At 35.5% G+C, this 17,400-nt stretch overlaps 1 protein-coding gene across 16 annotated transcripts in view; it reads right to left on the reverse strand.

Moving 5' to 3' along the window:
- Nucleotides 1–17,400, reverse strand: part of LOC120766948 (microtubule-associated protein tau) — a 66,940-nt gene that overhangs the window by 17,337 nt on the left and 32,203 nt on the right. For 7 of the 16 annotated variants that reach the window (XM_040092717.1, XM_040092715.1, XM_040092714.1 and 4 more), the window contains exons 2-7: nucleotides 14,676–14,856; nucleotides 10,409–11,225; nucleotides 10,166–10,209; nucleotides 5,176–5,362; nucleotides 3,625–3,827; nucleotides 2,678–2,863 (exon numbers count right to left, since the gene is read on the reverse strand). In XM_040092717.1, coding sequence (XP_039948651.1) covers nucleotides 2,678–2,863; nucleotides 3,625–3,827; nucleotides 5,176–5,362; nucleotides 10,166–10,209; nucleotides 10,409–11,225; nucleotides 14,676–14,693 — 1,455 coding nt within the window. In that variant the 5' untranslated portion in view covers nucleotides 14,694–14,856. Of the gene's footprint in view, nucleotides 1–2,677; nucleotides 2,864–3,624; nucleotides 3,828–5,175; nucleotides 5,363–10,165; nucleotides 10,210–10,408; nucleotides 11,226–14,675; nucleotides 14,857–17,400 lie in introns of those variants that run through there. The other 9 variants (XM_040092727.1, XM_040092729.1, XM_040092728.1 and 6 more) reach the window with 6 other exon arrangements.

The following is a 17,400-nucleotide window of genomic DNA, read 5'->3' on the forward strand; positions in this document are numbered from 1 at the left end:
CAACAACTCATCAATTTGATGAGAGATCAATTGCCGAATTTCCCATCATGACAAAGCTCTGCCATATGTGTCCTCACTAGACCAGAACAAGGTATCAAAAATTGGCTTGGTTAACTTTTGGTCACAAACTTGGCGGAGTTCTTTTGGGATTATAGCTTCAAAACGGCAATACTTTGAGTAATCCTATTGTATATGTTTTTCTTAAATTAACGATCAATTTTGTTGGAAAAAGCCGCAAGAATATAGTTATTGACCGTATATACATAATTAAAGTATATTTATAATAATTTTCATTTGAAAGTGATTTTTAAATTTTTTTATTATTTTCTTATAATTTACAATCAGATAGATTTTAATCTATATTATCTAAAATACAACTGTTAGTAAATAAAAGAATATATTTTATCTAATTATGTATATACATATATGTACATATAGTATACATATATAATATAACTGACGGCTAAAATCAACACGTCGCACATCATACGCTCTGTGTCTCTGCTTCTGTTACGAAGATGGCCGATGTAATTTTGACAATCAACGACAATCAACTTTCTCTTGACAGTGAAAGATAAACTTTATCGGACTTTCCAATTACTACATATGATGTTCAAGAGACCGAGCTTGGAATCAGATAAATAAAAGAGATCCTAAGCTAACAAACGCTACATTAGGTAGTACATATAATATATTGACTCCAAATTAATGTAATACCACATCTACTATATGCTTCCCTATACATGACCTTTATAAACGATAATATCCAGCATTATTATTTGGGTTCCACTGTATGATCATCATCAAACAACAAATTGCAATTTTCCATTTGTAATTAGTCAATAATTAATATTAATTGACTAAATTTAGAAGTGTGAAATGCTTATTGCATTTTAGTTGAGTTTGATTTCATTAAATGGCAATAGTAAGTTCATTATTTAATCCAGTTCTATCAGATTTGCAATGTAGTTGTCTTAAAGTGGTTGAGTGAAACCGTCAAGTTTTTAAAATTAATTGATTATAAATTAACAAACTTAATTTATTCTGAAACTTTAAAGAACTATAATTTATAATGAGCTTATGTATGGAAAAATGTTTACTATGTATCCCTATAGCAATACCTACGGAGTAATAAAATAGCATATTCCAAACGTCATAAAACAACCTTTACAATATATGCATTTAACACATACTCATTTCAGAGACTCTTGCATTATTTTAACCGACTGCGACCCAAGGACTCCTACATTTAACTATAAGTTCCATCAACAACATACAATATATAAATAATTTAATAAACAAGAAGTGAGAAAAACTTCCAATAATTTTCTTAGACATACTAAAAATGAATAGATAAGTATAGATCTTGAGCTTAGAATTAAGTTAGCCTTTAAAGTAATTTAAAAGTACTCAATACCTTTCGACAGGTGATAATGTGGACGCAGCATTTCAAAATTTGCGATTTCTGTTCCAAAACTATTTGATATCAAAACGTTTTCTATTTTCAGAACCCAACCCGTTCAACTCATAAGGAGGTTCAATAACTATATGAACTAAATCCAAAAATATACTCTTATTGCTGATATTTCTAAGTATTTTTCGAAAAGCATTTTAACAGTCGGGATGAAGAAGTACCAATAAAATGGGATTAGAATCATTGAAAACACACGTACTTAGCTAGCTATCAGATTGAGTTCGGTAAGGCAAATTGTGGAGTTCGCTAGTTGAAGCAGAATTTTTTTCAGAACTTATGTCGTACGAGTATGAGGTTAATGTTCCCACTTGGCTGTTGGTGAGTTTTGCTCCATTAGCAAGTTTTAGCTGAGTAGAAACTATAATAGCTCTCTTCAATGTAAACATTTTTGAAGAAATGTTTTATTAGATATAATGTTCGACATATAATTTTATATTTTTCATAAAATTAGTTATATTTTATAAGTCGAATTAATTTTTAAGTAAAGAAAGAAGAAATGGAGCCATAATAAATTGAAACTCTACTGCCACATGTCGGACTGCTCTGTTTGAAGGCAAGCTCATAAAGTTTTAAAGACTATAACTGGAATCGTTTCGGAATATATAAATGAAATAAACTTTGTAATTTGAAAATATTTATTTCTATTGCTCCTAAAACCACGCTTGCTTTCATTAAAAAATACGATGATTTTTACTGAAACTTTTCATACAAATATGAATGAGTATCCAAATATGGTAAATACCTAAATTATACAAAAGCAATACTAAATCTACTTATGCATACGTATATAATACAGCTTATATATTTACAGTTAATTTTCATTCAAGTTGAATTACATGCCAGCAACGCTATAAAACCAATTAAGCTAAGTACGCAGCCAAAACTGAGTAAGAAGTTATTAAACCAAACACATTCAAATTTCAACGCAGAGCCAATTCGCTTTGGGCATGCAAATTTTTCAAAAATATGCTTAAATACAGAAATTGCTTGACCAACTTCAAAACGAGCATATGTATGTATGTACATAGCAGAGCATTCCATTTTAATACAGATAAATCGTATGTAAGTTAGAAAATGTAACTCGAGCATGCTGCCGAACCATTCAACAAATACAAAATTGTACTTATGTATGTTTGTAATCGCCTGACTGTATCGATATGAAAAGTTTTTCAAATTTTGATTGAGTTGTAGCGAACACCTTACCTTAATATCACCACCGCCCGGAGCGTGCTTAACATTATCCTTCGAACCGACTTTCGGTTTGGCTTTGTCTTTGAAGTCCGTTTTAATTGTTTCGATCTTCTTATCGCCGCCGCCCGGCTTATGATTGGCATTCTCCAAGGAGCCAATTTTCGACTTGGCATTCCACTGTAGCTTTGTCGAAATGATCTGCGTTGCCCATAATATTACAAATTTAAGTATAAAGTGGCATTTTTGTATGGTTTAAAACTGCTAAATACATATATAAGGCTGTGAGGGAGTATAGAAAGTGGAGCTTGAGCTCTACAGCGAATATATGAAAAGAATTATTTCCAAAAAAATTTCTTCAAAGAATTTTTCCTATAAGCTTTTCCAATTCTCTTATATACTATAGTTTGTTTGTATATCTGTAGATAATTTTTTTTCATATCGAGCGCAGCAAACTAATCGACCGTTAAAGTACAACATATGTTCAATGGTGTCTCAAATCATAAAGAGCTAATCGGTAAATCAATCAAGTGTGAAATTACTTCACCACAACATTGTATGTATGTAAGTTTATACGTGTAGTAAATGTATTGAAGATGAATGATAAAAGAAAATAACAGTCTACAATTCTTGAAAGGTGAGAATTCTCAAGCCAATAGTTGAAATCTACGTATATACATAAATATATATACATATGTATGTACATTGTGTAGAACGGTGATTTTTTTAAGTGTATTCAAAACTACAAGAATTTCACACACAAAAGCTGCAATTCGCTAAACTACAATCATAAATAAGTTTTCGTGTTCTTTCAACTTAAATGTCCAAAAGAAGTTTTTTAGAAAATTTAAACAATTTTAAAAATCTTCATTTCACCTATTTGCTGCTAAATCGCTTACTTGTATTCGTTATTTAAAACTGTATGTATATTAATATTATTATATTAGATCTCTGCATCTTACCTTCTTTTCTCCGCCACGTGGCGTATACTTGTCATTTTTCGCCTCAATTCTGGGCGCGGCTTTTATTTCGATCTTCTTGCTCTCGATTTTGACATTCCCACCGCCCGGCTTGTAGCCAGCATTATCCAGCGAACCAATTTTGGAACGCACGGCTTTGAGATTGGGTGAAGGAGCGTGACCGACTTGTATTTTATTCATTGGTACTGTGGAAAAGAAATTTTTTGAATAGTTTTCTTATTAGATAAGTTTTAAAAGATTTGTAAATATATCTCAAAGGTAAGAAAACAGGTTAACTTCGGTTGCAAGCTATAATAAAAAATATTTCAAACAAGAACTTGCTTTTAATCGGCCTGTTTGTATAGCAATTATATGTATAGTGGTGCGATATCGTTCGATTCTGACAAATGAGTAGGGAGAGGCGCGAAAAGAACGTGTGCGAAAGAATTTGTCTCAAATCATGTATTTCTAACCAAATTTCGTGTGCGGAATCGTTGCGAATGTTGGAAAAGGCTTACGGAAATTCAGATTTATCAAAAACAAAGTCTATGAGTGATACAAAGTCTTCAAAGACGGTGCAAAGATCGTTGAAGATATCCCTCGTTCTGGACGACCTCTTCAGCTGATGAAAATATTTAAAAAGTGAAGGACATGGTGCTTGAAAATCGTCACACAAGTGTTAAAGAGATTGAAAAAGAGCTCGACATGATCAAAATGATTTTGGTAGGTATTTTAGGTATAAAACGTGTTCTTTCTCGATTCGTCCCGATAAATTTTTTTCATAAAGAGTACGCTTCTGACCGGATTTAAAGCCAAAAACGCAATGAATACCAGCGATAACCACCGTTTTCACCAGATTTGACTCCGTCTGATTTTTCTTGTTCCCCAAACTGAAATTGCCTCTTCTTGGAACTCGTTTTCAGTCGATCGAAGAGATAAAACAAAATTCGCTGAAGGATCTGAAGGCCATCCCAAAAAGTGCTTATAAAAAGTGTTCCGACTCCACTTCGTGCCAAACCTTATATAAATACTATGGGTATAATAAAACTTTGGTTAAAGAAGATCAAGCACTAATATACTTGTAGTTTGAAGTGGATATTACGAGCCTTTTACTTTTTACTCTTCTCTGGTACAAGAAGGCCGGCTCGATCTCTAGAGGGAACTATAGAGTTTTTTGAGTCTGTGAAGAAGTTTCTTAATACATATAATTTTGAGTCATATCGTTTAGCCATATTCGTTCGATAGAGTCAAAGCTACAAACTCTGAACAAATACTTCAGATCGGATCACTTTAGCATATATGTATCTGTATAAATATATGTATATATATAAATATATATGTATATATTATAAGAGGAATTTTTGGGTTACGGTTCATATAATATTAACCGGTAGTAAACTTTAACCGAAAGCTTCTTAAGCTACCTAATAAAGTTCAGCGAATGCACTCAGTAAGAGATCTATAATTAATGTATGTAGTGCGTGCTCTGAAAACCATTTCTGAAAATTTGCTTTGCACATAAAAATAAATAGTTAATAAAAAGCTTTCGCTCACCTTTTTTAACTGGCTCCGGTTCGGGAGTCTTCAATGACAAGCGATTTCGTGATGTCGAACGTGATTTGGACGATTTGTTCGATGGCGTTGCGCTCGGCGGACGAGAGGCGCCTGTCTTCTCGCCCTTTGAAGTGGTAGACGTCGGTGTCTTAGCCGGAGAACTTGGCGAACCTGGGCCGTTGCGTTCCTAAAAATTAAAACAAAAGAAAAAAGTTGTAAATTACAAATTTTCCAAGCGCTTGGAGTGCAGAAATCTGCGTCTTTTAATATATGTATGTAAATATATTTGTTTGCGTGATATTGCCAGTTCGACGCGCAAGCCCCGTTCTACAACTACAAAATTCGGATCGGCTGTAATCACCAAATGCATTTTCTCGCGCATTTCAAATTCCACTGAAATTCGCTAAAATATATATATTTTTATTAAATGCAGTTTTTATCGTGCGCTAAGTAAGTTTATTGGACTTATTTCGCTACACCGCTTGTGTGCACTTCGACATTTCGACTAAATCGAGCATTATGACTTCAAAGGACGAATGTGATTTTGCAGGAATTCCACATTGTTTTATCGATTCAACTCGACGCAAAGTGTACCACTTTTGGTTTTTCTTATTTTTTTTTTTTGGTGCAAAAGACAGTTAAATAAAATATCATGCAAAACAAAAGAAAAACGTATAAATGTATACACAGCACAACAACAGCAAAAACAGTAGCAAAAATGCGAAAAACATAAATAATATGCCCACACCCTTCGCGCGCCTCACGAGATTGGTAGTTTCGCGCACAGCTATTTGCCCGATTGTGCTCCTCACCGCGCCCATTAACGTTGTGCCGTTACGTTCTCTACTCATCAATAAACATTTGTTCCGAATTATCCTTCATGGCTTGTGTCGACTTGTTTGATTGCTTGTTTTGTTTTATGCGAGTTTTTTTTTCTGTCTTCACTTTTTATTTTTGTTTCTACCAAGCGATTCTTTGCCGTTAGTTTTACTATACTTTTATTTAGTTCAGTGAAAAGTTTCTTGACTCCAAACTCAAGTTGCTCGCACACAACGCAAACATCCTTGTCGTGTCATTGGCAAGGTAAAAACCGTTACAAGCTGCCTGCCACCTCTCTCTCTCTCCCGCTCTCTCTACAAACAGACAAACGGTTATCGCCACGACAGTTGGTATCACCACGAACAGCTGTTGAAATTTACACACCTGTTCTGGCGTTGCCCTTTAACGGTATGTCGATAAGCCTTCAATAATATTGTTAGGGCACAATGGCGCACAATAAAATGCAAAATAAATTTATTAATATTTTATTACTGCACAGCAGTTAAAAATTTGTTTGCAAAAATAACTGTTTAGTTATAGCGCTGAGATCGCTCGTTCGGCACTGAGTTTTAGAATGGAATGGAGGAAATTTTTCAACTACCGTTTCTCAGGCCAAAGCAGCGAGGCAGCTACCTCAATGAAGGCAGGTCAACCAGACATATCTAGATGTGCGTGTGTGTTAAAGCTCCGTTGGTTTTTCGTATGTGTCGCATGTGGGCGGGTGCGCTATTGAAGCGTGGCGCCATTTCAGCGTTGAGCAACATCATTCAAGAATCACCGTTGTTCACCACAACCACCTATAGTACATTTGTACAAACGTATAGATGAGCATAACTGTCGTACGTATGGCTTGGCTTTGGGACGGTTGCGTGTATGTGTGGGCCGATAGTATGATATGCTGCGTGTGTTTTGTAGTTGTGGATCTCAATCGCTTTTCTTTCATTTCGTTGTCTCAATTATATATATGCACATATATGTCACATTTTCATGATTATTCCGCTTACCTTTTAAGGTTGTGTTTAAAAAGGCAAAGAAATTAATTGAAAATGGTTTGCGTTTCCTTAGTGAAGTTACCCAGTAAACAATCTAGAGGAAACATAAACTTTGAAGGCGACTGAACTTCACGATTTTCAACATTTCTTAAAGCTTGCTTTACGTTAGAAAACTGGTTTAAAAAGATAAGGTGGTTCTGGGAATAAGCTCGATATATTGGGTAGTTGAAAAAGTCTTATCTTATTCCATCAGTGCAAAACTTTTCTGGTTTCTCGGCGAAAAACTGTGACAAGTAATTTTCACAGGCGTCTCCTGAAACCAACTTTACTCCATTAAGGGAGTTCTTCATTGACCGAAACAAATGGTAGTACGATGGTGTAATGTCAGGGCTATATGGTGAATGCATCAAAATTTCCCAGTCAAGCCCTCCCAGTTTTTGCCGAGTTATCAAAGATGTGTGTGGTCAGCCTTTGTCCTCGTGAAAACGCAGCCCTTTCTGTTGATCAGTTCTGGCCATTTTTTTTCGATAGCTTGCTTCAGTCTTATCAGTTGTTGACAGTAAAATTTGGAATCAATAGTTCGACTAGACTGGAGCAGCTCATAGTGGATGATTCTTTTCCAATCCCACCAAACACTCAGCATAACCTTTCGAGGCGTCAATCCTGGCTTTGCGAGCATTTGTTGAGCTTCACCACACTGGGATGATCTTTTTCGCACATTATTGTCGTATTTGATCCACTTTTCGTCTCCTGTTACCATTCGCTTCAGAAATGGTCCGATCTAATTTCGTTTCAGCAAAGAATCGCAGATATTAAGTGGGTTCATTAAATTTTTCACAGTCAATTCATGTGGTACCCAAACATCGAGCTTCCTTTTGTAGCCAGCCTTTTTTAATTGTTTCAAAACCGTTTGATGATGAATGTTAAGTTCCTTAGCGATGTAATGGCTGCTTATGTGACGGTCCAGGTTAATCTTTTCCATAGTTTCATCGACTTTTTCAATAATATGTCGACCAGAGCGTGGTGCATCTTTCACATCCAAATTTTCAGAACGGAAGCGAGCGAACCATTGTTATGCTACACCAACTGATACAACATCGTGTCCGTAAACTTCACAAATTTCTTGGCTTCAATATTTTCACTCATTTTTGAACACTGTAACTTCTTTTCAACTTCCCCAAGTTTATTTTTCTTTGTTAAATGAAGCTTAAAATCTCACCTTTCCAACACTATATGGTATGACACAATGTGATTGGTAGCACTGGACTGCAATAATATCTATTAACAAAATACAGGAAGACTTTTGTCGACTACCCAATATTATATCGGTTACTTTATGTGAATAGCTTACCTACAATTATTACTTATTAATTATCAGAGAAAAATCCAAACTCTTCTAAACAACTTACTTTTCTTCAGATCAAAAGTTTTTGTCCATAATTCTAAAAATTCTTTATGTTGATACTCATCTTCAGCAAATCTACGCAACTGGACGAATGCTCCGACTTAACTTATCTCTTACTGAGAAGTATCACTTATATTGTTTTGAAATAACACTGGAAAATTTAAAGTGATTCCAGTTTATTAGTCTGCTAAACTTAAACCCCAATAGTTGGAAGAAAAAGTGAAGAGCTTGGCTTCCCAGAGTTGAAAAATTTAACCGAGAGTACTTTTTATATAAAAATATGCCTCATAACTTCCTTAACCTCTAAAATAAACCTTTAACATAAAACTTTAAAAAGCTTAGAGAGGAAAGTGAACATTCAAAATTTGAGAAGTTCTTATGGCTTTTAATGCAACACTGCAGTATAAATGCACAAAATAGAAAATTCTTAAAGTAAAAGTGTAAGAGATTACTGAAACCATATACGCAAAGCTGAGCTGAGAGATTTATAAGGTCTAGAATATTCTATTGACAATGTCAGGTGAGGTTAGGTTAGGTCGTGGAGTTGAGCCAAAGTGGTTGAATCACTTAGATAGAAATTCGTCCTTTGTGTTACCTAAAAACTCCTAAAAAATAGATCTGCGAATCCTCACCGATCGGCGAACGAATCGTTTTGTGCTTACAATGCACATATTAAAACGGTTAATATCGATCTCAACAACTTCGTTATGTTCGCCGAAGGTGGTTCAACCGAGTTATTGCAATCTCATTCTAGCAAAAGCTGAGCAATAGAGGAGGAAGTGACAAGGTAATTCTACCTCAACTTTCTACTTTCAGTAAAGAGCGTTCGACAGGTCACTGAGCCGCACCGCGTTTACACCTACTACACAGTGTCCAACCAGAACATTTATAATTGTGGCGAGATTGGCTGTGCTAAGAGCCAGCAGTTCGGATTACCTCATACGGCGCACTATTTCGCAAAATTTGTGGTTGTTGACCAGCGTTTGCTGAGCGCACTGAAGGTGCAATGATCTAACGTCAGAACGTAGAACTACGCTATAGTGGTCTAATAATTTGAAACCAGAGTTGATGGAAAGTTCACGACAGAAAACTCTACCACCTACTGTTACCCTTAACTTGGATCTCTCATTCATCCTCCAACGGCTTCGCCCCATCCACAAATCCCTCGCAGGTGTGTTAGCCGCGAAGTAACCAAGAAGAGAGGCTTATGTGGTGCAGTAATCTATGTTGGAAGGAATGAAATCTAAACAGTGGAGAATTTGCTCAGGCCAAGGCATAGTCTGAATGATCCGATTTAGGTCAAATCTGCACCGTTTTTTTCGATAAATTTTCAGCATTTCATAACGCATTTTTCATAGCAAGGGTCCTATTGAAAAAAATTTGAGAATCGATTTCACCAAGCTTCTGCAGCAAAATCATTTCTCACAGACAAAAACGGGTAGTATTCACTTGGTGCCAAGTCTAGACTATAAGGTTTATAGCTAAAAAAACAAAAAAATAGCACCGAATACCCACTACATTAAAGTTCGAAATTATATGAATATTTTTGACTCGAAATTTAACATACAAAAATGCTTACTGGGTTGGACATGAACTACTTATATATAATAATCATTTAATTGCTGTTTTGTCAATTTGTCTGAAATTCGCCAAAAATGTATTTGGTGTTTCGAAACATCCCGGATACATAAATACATACATATGTACGACAAAATAATATATATTAATATAAATAAAATAACGGAAACGCGTTAATGCTCGTAAATGCACTCACCTTCTCTTGAGTAGACTCATCAACACCGCTGTCATTGTCCCCCTCTGCAACGAAATGGATTTATTAGTATTTAATTGAAAGAGTGAGAGAAAAAAATAAATACAAATAACAAGATGCCTCAATACTTGCACAACAACATCTCGAAGAGTAGGTGCCTTCATTTATACGTGCTTAATTTATGATGTACGAGTAATTTATGAAATTAATTCTAACTAAAGCCTTAGCAATATTTCATATTCTTACTGTGTACACCCTCTCTTTGTTGCTTTTCGTTCTCCGCGCCGCTGCTGAGCATTTCCTGTATGCTCGACAATTTTTTCACACCATTCGCATTCACCTCGGCTATGGGTGCAAGTGTCTCGCCCATGCCGTAGGTATCTTTGAGCGTGTCCACTCTATCTTCGGACAGCGCTGGACCCATTGGATCTTCATTCAGATTCGGCGTTTTACGTGGTGTTATCGCCTGACCCATGACCACATCATCGTCATCTTCATTATTGTTTGAACCGGCTGAGGGCGGACGTGGTGGTAGCTGCTGTTGTGTGGGTGATTGCTGATATGGTTGCTGTTGCTGTTGTTGCGGTTGCTGAGGCGGCTGTGACTGCGGTTGTGCATGTTGTTGGTAAGGCAGACGTGGCGGTGGTTGTTGAGCGCCAGGTGGACGTGCAAATGGCGGGCGTGTGGGTGGATTCCCAGGGTAGGGATTTGGTGGACGACCGGCAGGCATTTGTTGTCCTGGTGCTCCGCCGGACCATGGATACGCGCCGGGCGGTCGTGGTTGACCTTGTCCAGGTGGACTCATTGGTCCGCCATTACCGCTAGGCGGACGCATTTGTAGATTTTGTAAAGGTGGTGGTGGTAGACGTTGGCCACCCGGTCCGGGTCCAATCAACAGATTTCCTCTGCTGTCTGTATTACGTAACGGTGGTGGCATTGCTCTGGGCGGCGGTCCACCGGGTGCTCCAGCCATATTCATAGGAGCGCGTGGTGGAGCCATCGGACGTGGCGGCATGCCACCGCCGGGGAACGGTGGCCGTGGTCCACTTATGGGTGGTCGCATCTACATGATTTCAATTTGTGTCCGTTAGGTTTACGAGATAAATGTATATGTATATGTGTGTAAATAAATGCTCGGGAACATATGTTTGTATGTGCGAAGGACAAAAGGAATAATGGAATCTCGGTAAACGACAACTATGTTTCTAAGCTACGAAAGCGCGTAACAGTCCCGTTGTTTAGGCATGTCAAGCTACCTAGTGCCCCCACTCTTCATAGCTGTAGGTAGTTATGTAGGGAATGTTGAGCTTGTTATAAATATGTAAATCTTGCTTGGTTGTCTACTGGCATTTGTCGCACGATTTAACCGAATTTGTTTATATTTTAATGGTATCGTATTTCGTGTTTCTTCCAGCGACATTTTGGTGAAGAGTAGGAGATTTGACCTGAATAATGAATTGCGCTTGTAATCAGAGCTGAACGAATGACTACAAATCGCTTATTGATTCAACAAATGTTGACTTTTATATTCCTACCTAACAACACACACACATACACACAGAAATGTATACCAAAATATTGTTATTTGTTGCATTTTAAATGTATTGCTCAATAAAAAATTAGAATATATTTGCATTACCACCGAGCAAGTCCTGCAAAATGATTTTGTAACAACATTGACTGTTGTATTTCTTAACCCTATGCCACCATAAATCAACGTCGACTGCAACAAGGTCATTATTACATTGAATATCGAAAGCACTATTTTTATTTTCGTACAATTTTACGGCCTCATTTGAATAACAAATTCTTGTGCACAAAATTTGCATGGCGCTGACACAAATCTGTATACAAATCAAGCGACAAAAAAGGGTTAAAAGCTCTGAGGAATATGGCGAAACGGTGAAAAGCTTCAATACAGGCGGTACAGGCTTCAATACAGCGTCACCTTTGTGTATGACGGCACTTACAACCTCAGAATGTTGCATATTGCAAAGAATTATTGCTTTGTGTTGTGTCTTCTTATTGCTAAGAAAAAACAGCAAAGAAGTGTTCTATTTAGGTAGGCCGATTATATATGTAATATACACAAAGGCGTGAAAACTCATTATTAGATGTAATTGTGAATCGATTACAATTATGATTGCTATCTGCTGATCTTATCAGGCAGGCTAAGAGTGCCGTATATTTGAGTGAAAGGCACTAAAATTTAGCGCATATATTTTGTGGTTAGAGTAAACCTTCAACAGACACGTCTGTAAATTGCATAGCTATCGGGTGATGGGGCGATATGAGTACAGAAATTTCGGTGAGGCAAGTTTTGTTATTTTATTTAAGTATGACCTGTAAATAAATTTACAGACAGAAACTAAGGGATGTAGCTACTTAGGTCTTCGTCCTTATGTTATTTTAATTTTCCACATGAAACTACTTGTATAAAGAACGAAAACATCAAAAATTAAAAAAAATCAGAACATGATTTCTCATGACTGTAAAACACCGGGATTCTCTTAAAATTTTAGAGGAACGAGTTGAACATAGCTATGTGTGAGTGTTCCTATCGTGAAACTAAACTTTCTCAAAATCGAGCTTTGCATTACTTTATCAGTTGGGGTCTATCTTAAGCAGAAAAAAATATATTTTAATTCAGCTCTTATTGCAGAAATTTTAATACTCTTATAACATGTTGTTACAGAGTATAATAGCTTTGTTCATCTAACGGTTGTATGTATCACCTAAAACTAAGCAAGATATGTTAGAAAGCCTGATAAATCAAGCACTAAATACGCATGAGATATTAAATTTTACGCCCGAAATGATATGAGAGGGCTTTATACTTTTAGGTAAAATCAAATATCTCAGAATCTGCTTGACCGATTTCAACCTAATTCGGAAAGTGACATTCCTTTCGCATTTTTATATCACAGTGCGAAAATAGGCAAAATTGGACTACAACCACTCCCCCTTCCCTTATAACAAATTTTAAATTCCATCTGACTCTTTCCTTACCAGTGTACAAAGTTAAGAATAAATTGATATAACGAGATAAAACTTTGCACGAATAATGCCTTCAGCATATGCCATCTTATAACCATAAATTGTACAAATCCAACAGTACTTGTTCAAGCCCCTAGGTGCCGAATATTTAAACCCCTGTACCTATAGTTATTTTTTTACCACAAATATCGGTCAGTGTGTGAGATATATAATTTAAATGCAGAGAGAAACCTTTTCTGATAATTGTATGTCTGTATGACTCAAATTGGTTAAATCGTGTCAATACTTCCCTTAGCTTATACGGAATAGAACGATTTTCAATTTTCAGTTGACTTTATTCCGCACATGTCGGCCATCATGTGAGTTTTCTCAATGACATATTTTACTGATAACAGAGTATATTTGAGCTCACAATAGATAAAATTGGTCAAAAGCTTGACATAGTGGCATGATAATAGTTAATAAATAAAATAGGGTATAAGCTACCCCAACTCCCATATACTATTTATAATAATTTTCGTTTTCCGAACAAATCTTATGCAGAATATGTCGGTCAAAGTATGAGTTGTATAGGGTATATATATATTTATGCTTGGATTCCGATCGTCGGTTTCACGTTTTAGCCTTAGGGCATTTTCTTGGCATTCCTCCAAGTTATGAGAATATAAAATGCTGGGTTGAACCCGAACTTAGCCCTTCCTTACTAGTTTTTTTTATATATAAATGTAGAGCCATCCACTTCAGTTAATTACGATTAAAACCAAAAACAAAAACAGTGCTTGAAAATCCTCATGTTGGTAATATCTCTGATATCAAGGTAAACAAAAAAAGTCAAGTTCGGTCAAAAATTAAGGAGATTCTCATGGTGTTCTTTGATTATGGGGGTTTGGGTCAAGATGAAATAGTTTCACAGGGTTAAGTGCTCAATAAAGAATACAACTTGGTCTTTTTGAGGCGTCTACGTGAAGCGATTCGTCGAAAATTACAGGATTTGTGGTTATCAAATTAATGGAATGACTCAACCAAATGCCAAAGGAAAGTTATTGCTCAGCCACCCTTTACACAAGATTTGGATCTCTGTGACTTACATATTTCTATTTTTCAAAACTGGAAAATCTGGAGAACCAAAGTCATTTGCCTAAGGCACTGAAGTCCATTTTTGTCGGGTCTTACTAGTATAAAATGCATATGGAATATTGGATTAAGAAGTTGCATGAACCTATTTTGAAGCTCTTAATAAAGATTTGAATTTACATATCACAAAATGTTGTTTTTTTGACAGACCGCGTCAAAGTATGGATATGAGTAAAAATATGGTATAAAATATTGTTAATATTATATAAAATAATATCAAGCAAATTCACTTATTACTTGTGTGCACCATAAGATTTTTTACCATATTTTCAATGAAAATTTTGAAAATCTAGCATGTCCTTGGTTAAATACACATATGTATGTACATGGATATGTTCCCGTAAGTATTATTGAGTAAAATAAATAATATTTCACAACTTACCGCCTCCGCGTCCCCCATTATTGTTAGAATTCAAATGAATTAGAGTTTTGTCTTATATTTAATTTATATGTATTTTTTTAAATTGTAATTAGTTTTGAAATTCACAATTTACTTTTTCACTTTTTATCTTTTTAATCACTGTTCAAAATTATTTGTTAATGCTGCGTAAGTTTTCGAATTACTATATAATTATTTATTAAAAAAGAATATATATGTATTGTACGGACATAAAAGATAGCGATCTCTGTATATAACCCTGAACTGAATTAGAGATATTTTTGTACCCAAATCGATTTATCAAATTTTGTAATAAGAAATTTAAAAATTAAAAAATATCTCTGCTCTATTATTACCATTGTTTTGCTTTAAAAGTTAATGTTTATAATTGAAACCAAGTCAGTCAATGAAATGATTTCACTTCCGCTTCTCTAAAGCACTCTAAAACTTCAACACTCTAACAAGTTAGGCATTATGAAGAATAAGCATATGAAACCCTCATTGTATTTATAGATTCACATCGCTTCTCTACCCTTGCGCTAAATACACGCATGACTTAAGAGCCCACTAATATCAATTACACATCAACGAAGCGCTGCCATCATTACTGACCATTAATGCTCATTGAGCAGGCGCGCTGTCAAGCCATTCGCTACTTAGCATATTCTAATGCATTGGATAACACTTTCTGCATTGTTTTGCCATTTGCCTTTTGACCTACAAACTTGTATGCAAAACATTTCCTTTTTTATGACTTTTACGACCCACACATGTGGCTGGATGTTCAGCAGTAAGAGAGCAAGTTGCGGGTTACGAGTAGCTTGGCTGCATTTCATGTTGACAATAAAGTTGAAAGTTGGAGCTATTGAAACTTGAAAAAACTTTGCTATTGCTAATTTGCATGCGATTTTCTATTTGAGGCGATTGAACAAGAATGCGCATTCACAGCCGAATGATTCGTGGCTAAAGCTGAGTTAGACGCGCGCCATAAATACCCTTTCAATACCACACACACACACACACACACACACACACACGAGACATACATACATACATATTTATGAACAACTAAAAGGCTTCTATTTGTAAACATATTTATATGATTGTGTGTGTGTGTACGTGCTTTTATAGGGATATCTAATACTACAACCGCAAATGGCTGACGGGTACGAATTGCACGAATAATTTCAGTTTGCGGTAAAGTTTTCGACGCCATTGTTGCGGCAATCGACTTTTGATTGTTATCGGCAGCGCGGTGCAGCGCTGCTGTCGCACAGTGGCATTGTGTAGGTGAATATGGGAATAAAAACTAATGAAATACGCACGCCTCGTATGTAATTCAGAAAAAAATCGCATTCTTAGACTTTCTGTAACTTTAGATTGATATCTGAAATAGTTTCTTGGTTACAGCCTACTAAGGGGGAGCCACTCAGTTCAATCTGCTCAAACAGTTTATCTTTAAACACGTTTTTCACAAATCTTCATTTCTCAAATTTACTTGAGTGATTACTAGGAGACAAATTATCCGATCATTTTCAAATGCTCTGCATGTTCGATATATTGTTTTCCATACAATGGCCCCTTAGTTCAAAAAAGAGTTGTAGCTGGTCACAAACCATAAAAATTTTGGATAAAATTTACTCTTTTTGAGTAGCGTTATTTTTTAAATTTTGAATCTTTTACTTTTTAAGGAACGGTCGCGACGGTAGGTTATTGTATGGTTATAATCTTCTAGTAGAGCGTTCGGAGAATAACGTAATAATTCCAGGATTGGAAGACTTTTAGCTTATTTTTCAAATATTTATAAATACTCTAAAAATTGAAAAAAATAGAATTTATACAGTAGATTTCTTAAATTCTCAAAAATTTAATAATTAAGTTCTGACATAATATGGAAAAAACTTTTCTGAATATTTTTTACTTCACTTTCAAAATATCCAACTGCATCAAAAAATTTCGTCTCCATTCCGGAGAATAGAAAAAATATTAAAGGTTATAGATAGAAGTTTTATTTAAACAATGGACTTAGGCTTCCACTACTCTCAAGGTCTTAAGCTTTGAACCAGCTGTGCTCCACAATAATTAAGTTTTGAAATAATATTAAAAAAAAACACTTATTGCACCAACAATTATTTTTCGGAACTATTTCAAAAACAAGGAACTTGAACTCTAAGAAAATGTTTGAGATTTTGAGAAAGCACATAATCGATGGTTGTGAGTTTAAGAAGCTCTCTACGCCTGAAGTTTTCGATCAACATGTTTTTATTTCTCTGCAAGCGATGGCCAACACATTACGGCATCTCCGACCTGCGTTTTTAAGTCCTTTTCCCTACGTAGAGAGCTTAAAACCTTTGGCACCTTCGACAGCTAAAACCTTTTTTAAGTCCTTCATCCCTGTGGCAAGAAGATACAACTTGTAGAAATTTCTGGTTGTCGGAAAACAAAGAACGTAGACTAAAAAGTATGCTTCCACTCTTTTATTAGAGTCGATAATAAAATTTACTTGTTAGTATGTAGATTAGTAAAACTTTATCTAGATCTACTCAGTTTAAGATCTGTCTATTGTAATAAGGAAGTATTCTATTTGTTTAGTTTAAAAAACTTTTGAAAAAAACCAATATGGAGACGGTATCCAAAGTATACTTTGTTCTGGATACTCTAGCAGGTTAAATTCTTACTTATATGTCCAGCAATCAACGAGTCTTCGAATGACTTTAACCAACTCTTT

The sequence above is a fragment of the Bactrocera tryoni genome, chromosome 1 (assembly GCF_016617805.1).
Source record: "Bactrocera tryoni isolate S06 chromosome 1, CSIRO_BtryS06_freeze2, whole genome shotgun sequence".
In the NCBI taxonomy this organism is placed as follows: Eukaryota; Metazoa; Arthropoda; class Insecta; order Diptera; family Tephritidae; genus Bactrocera; species Bactrocera tryoni.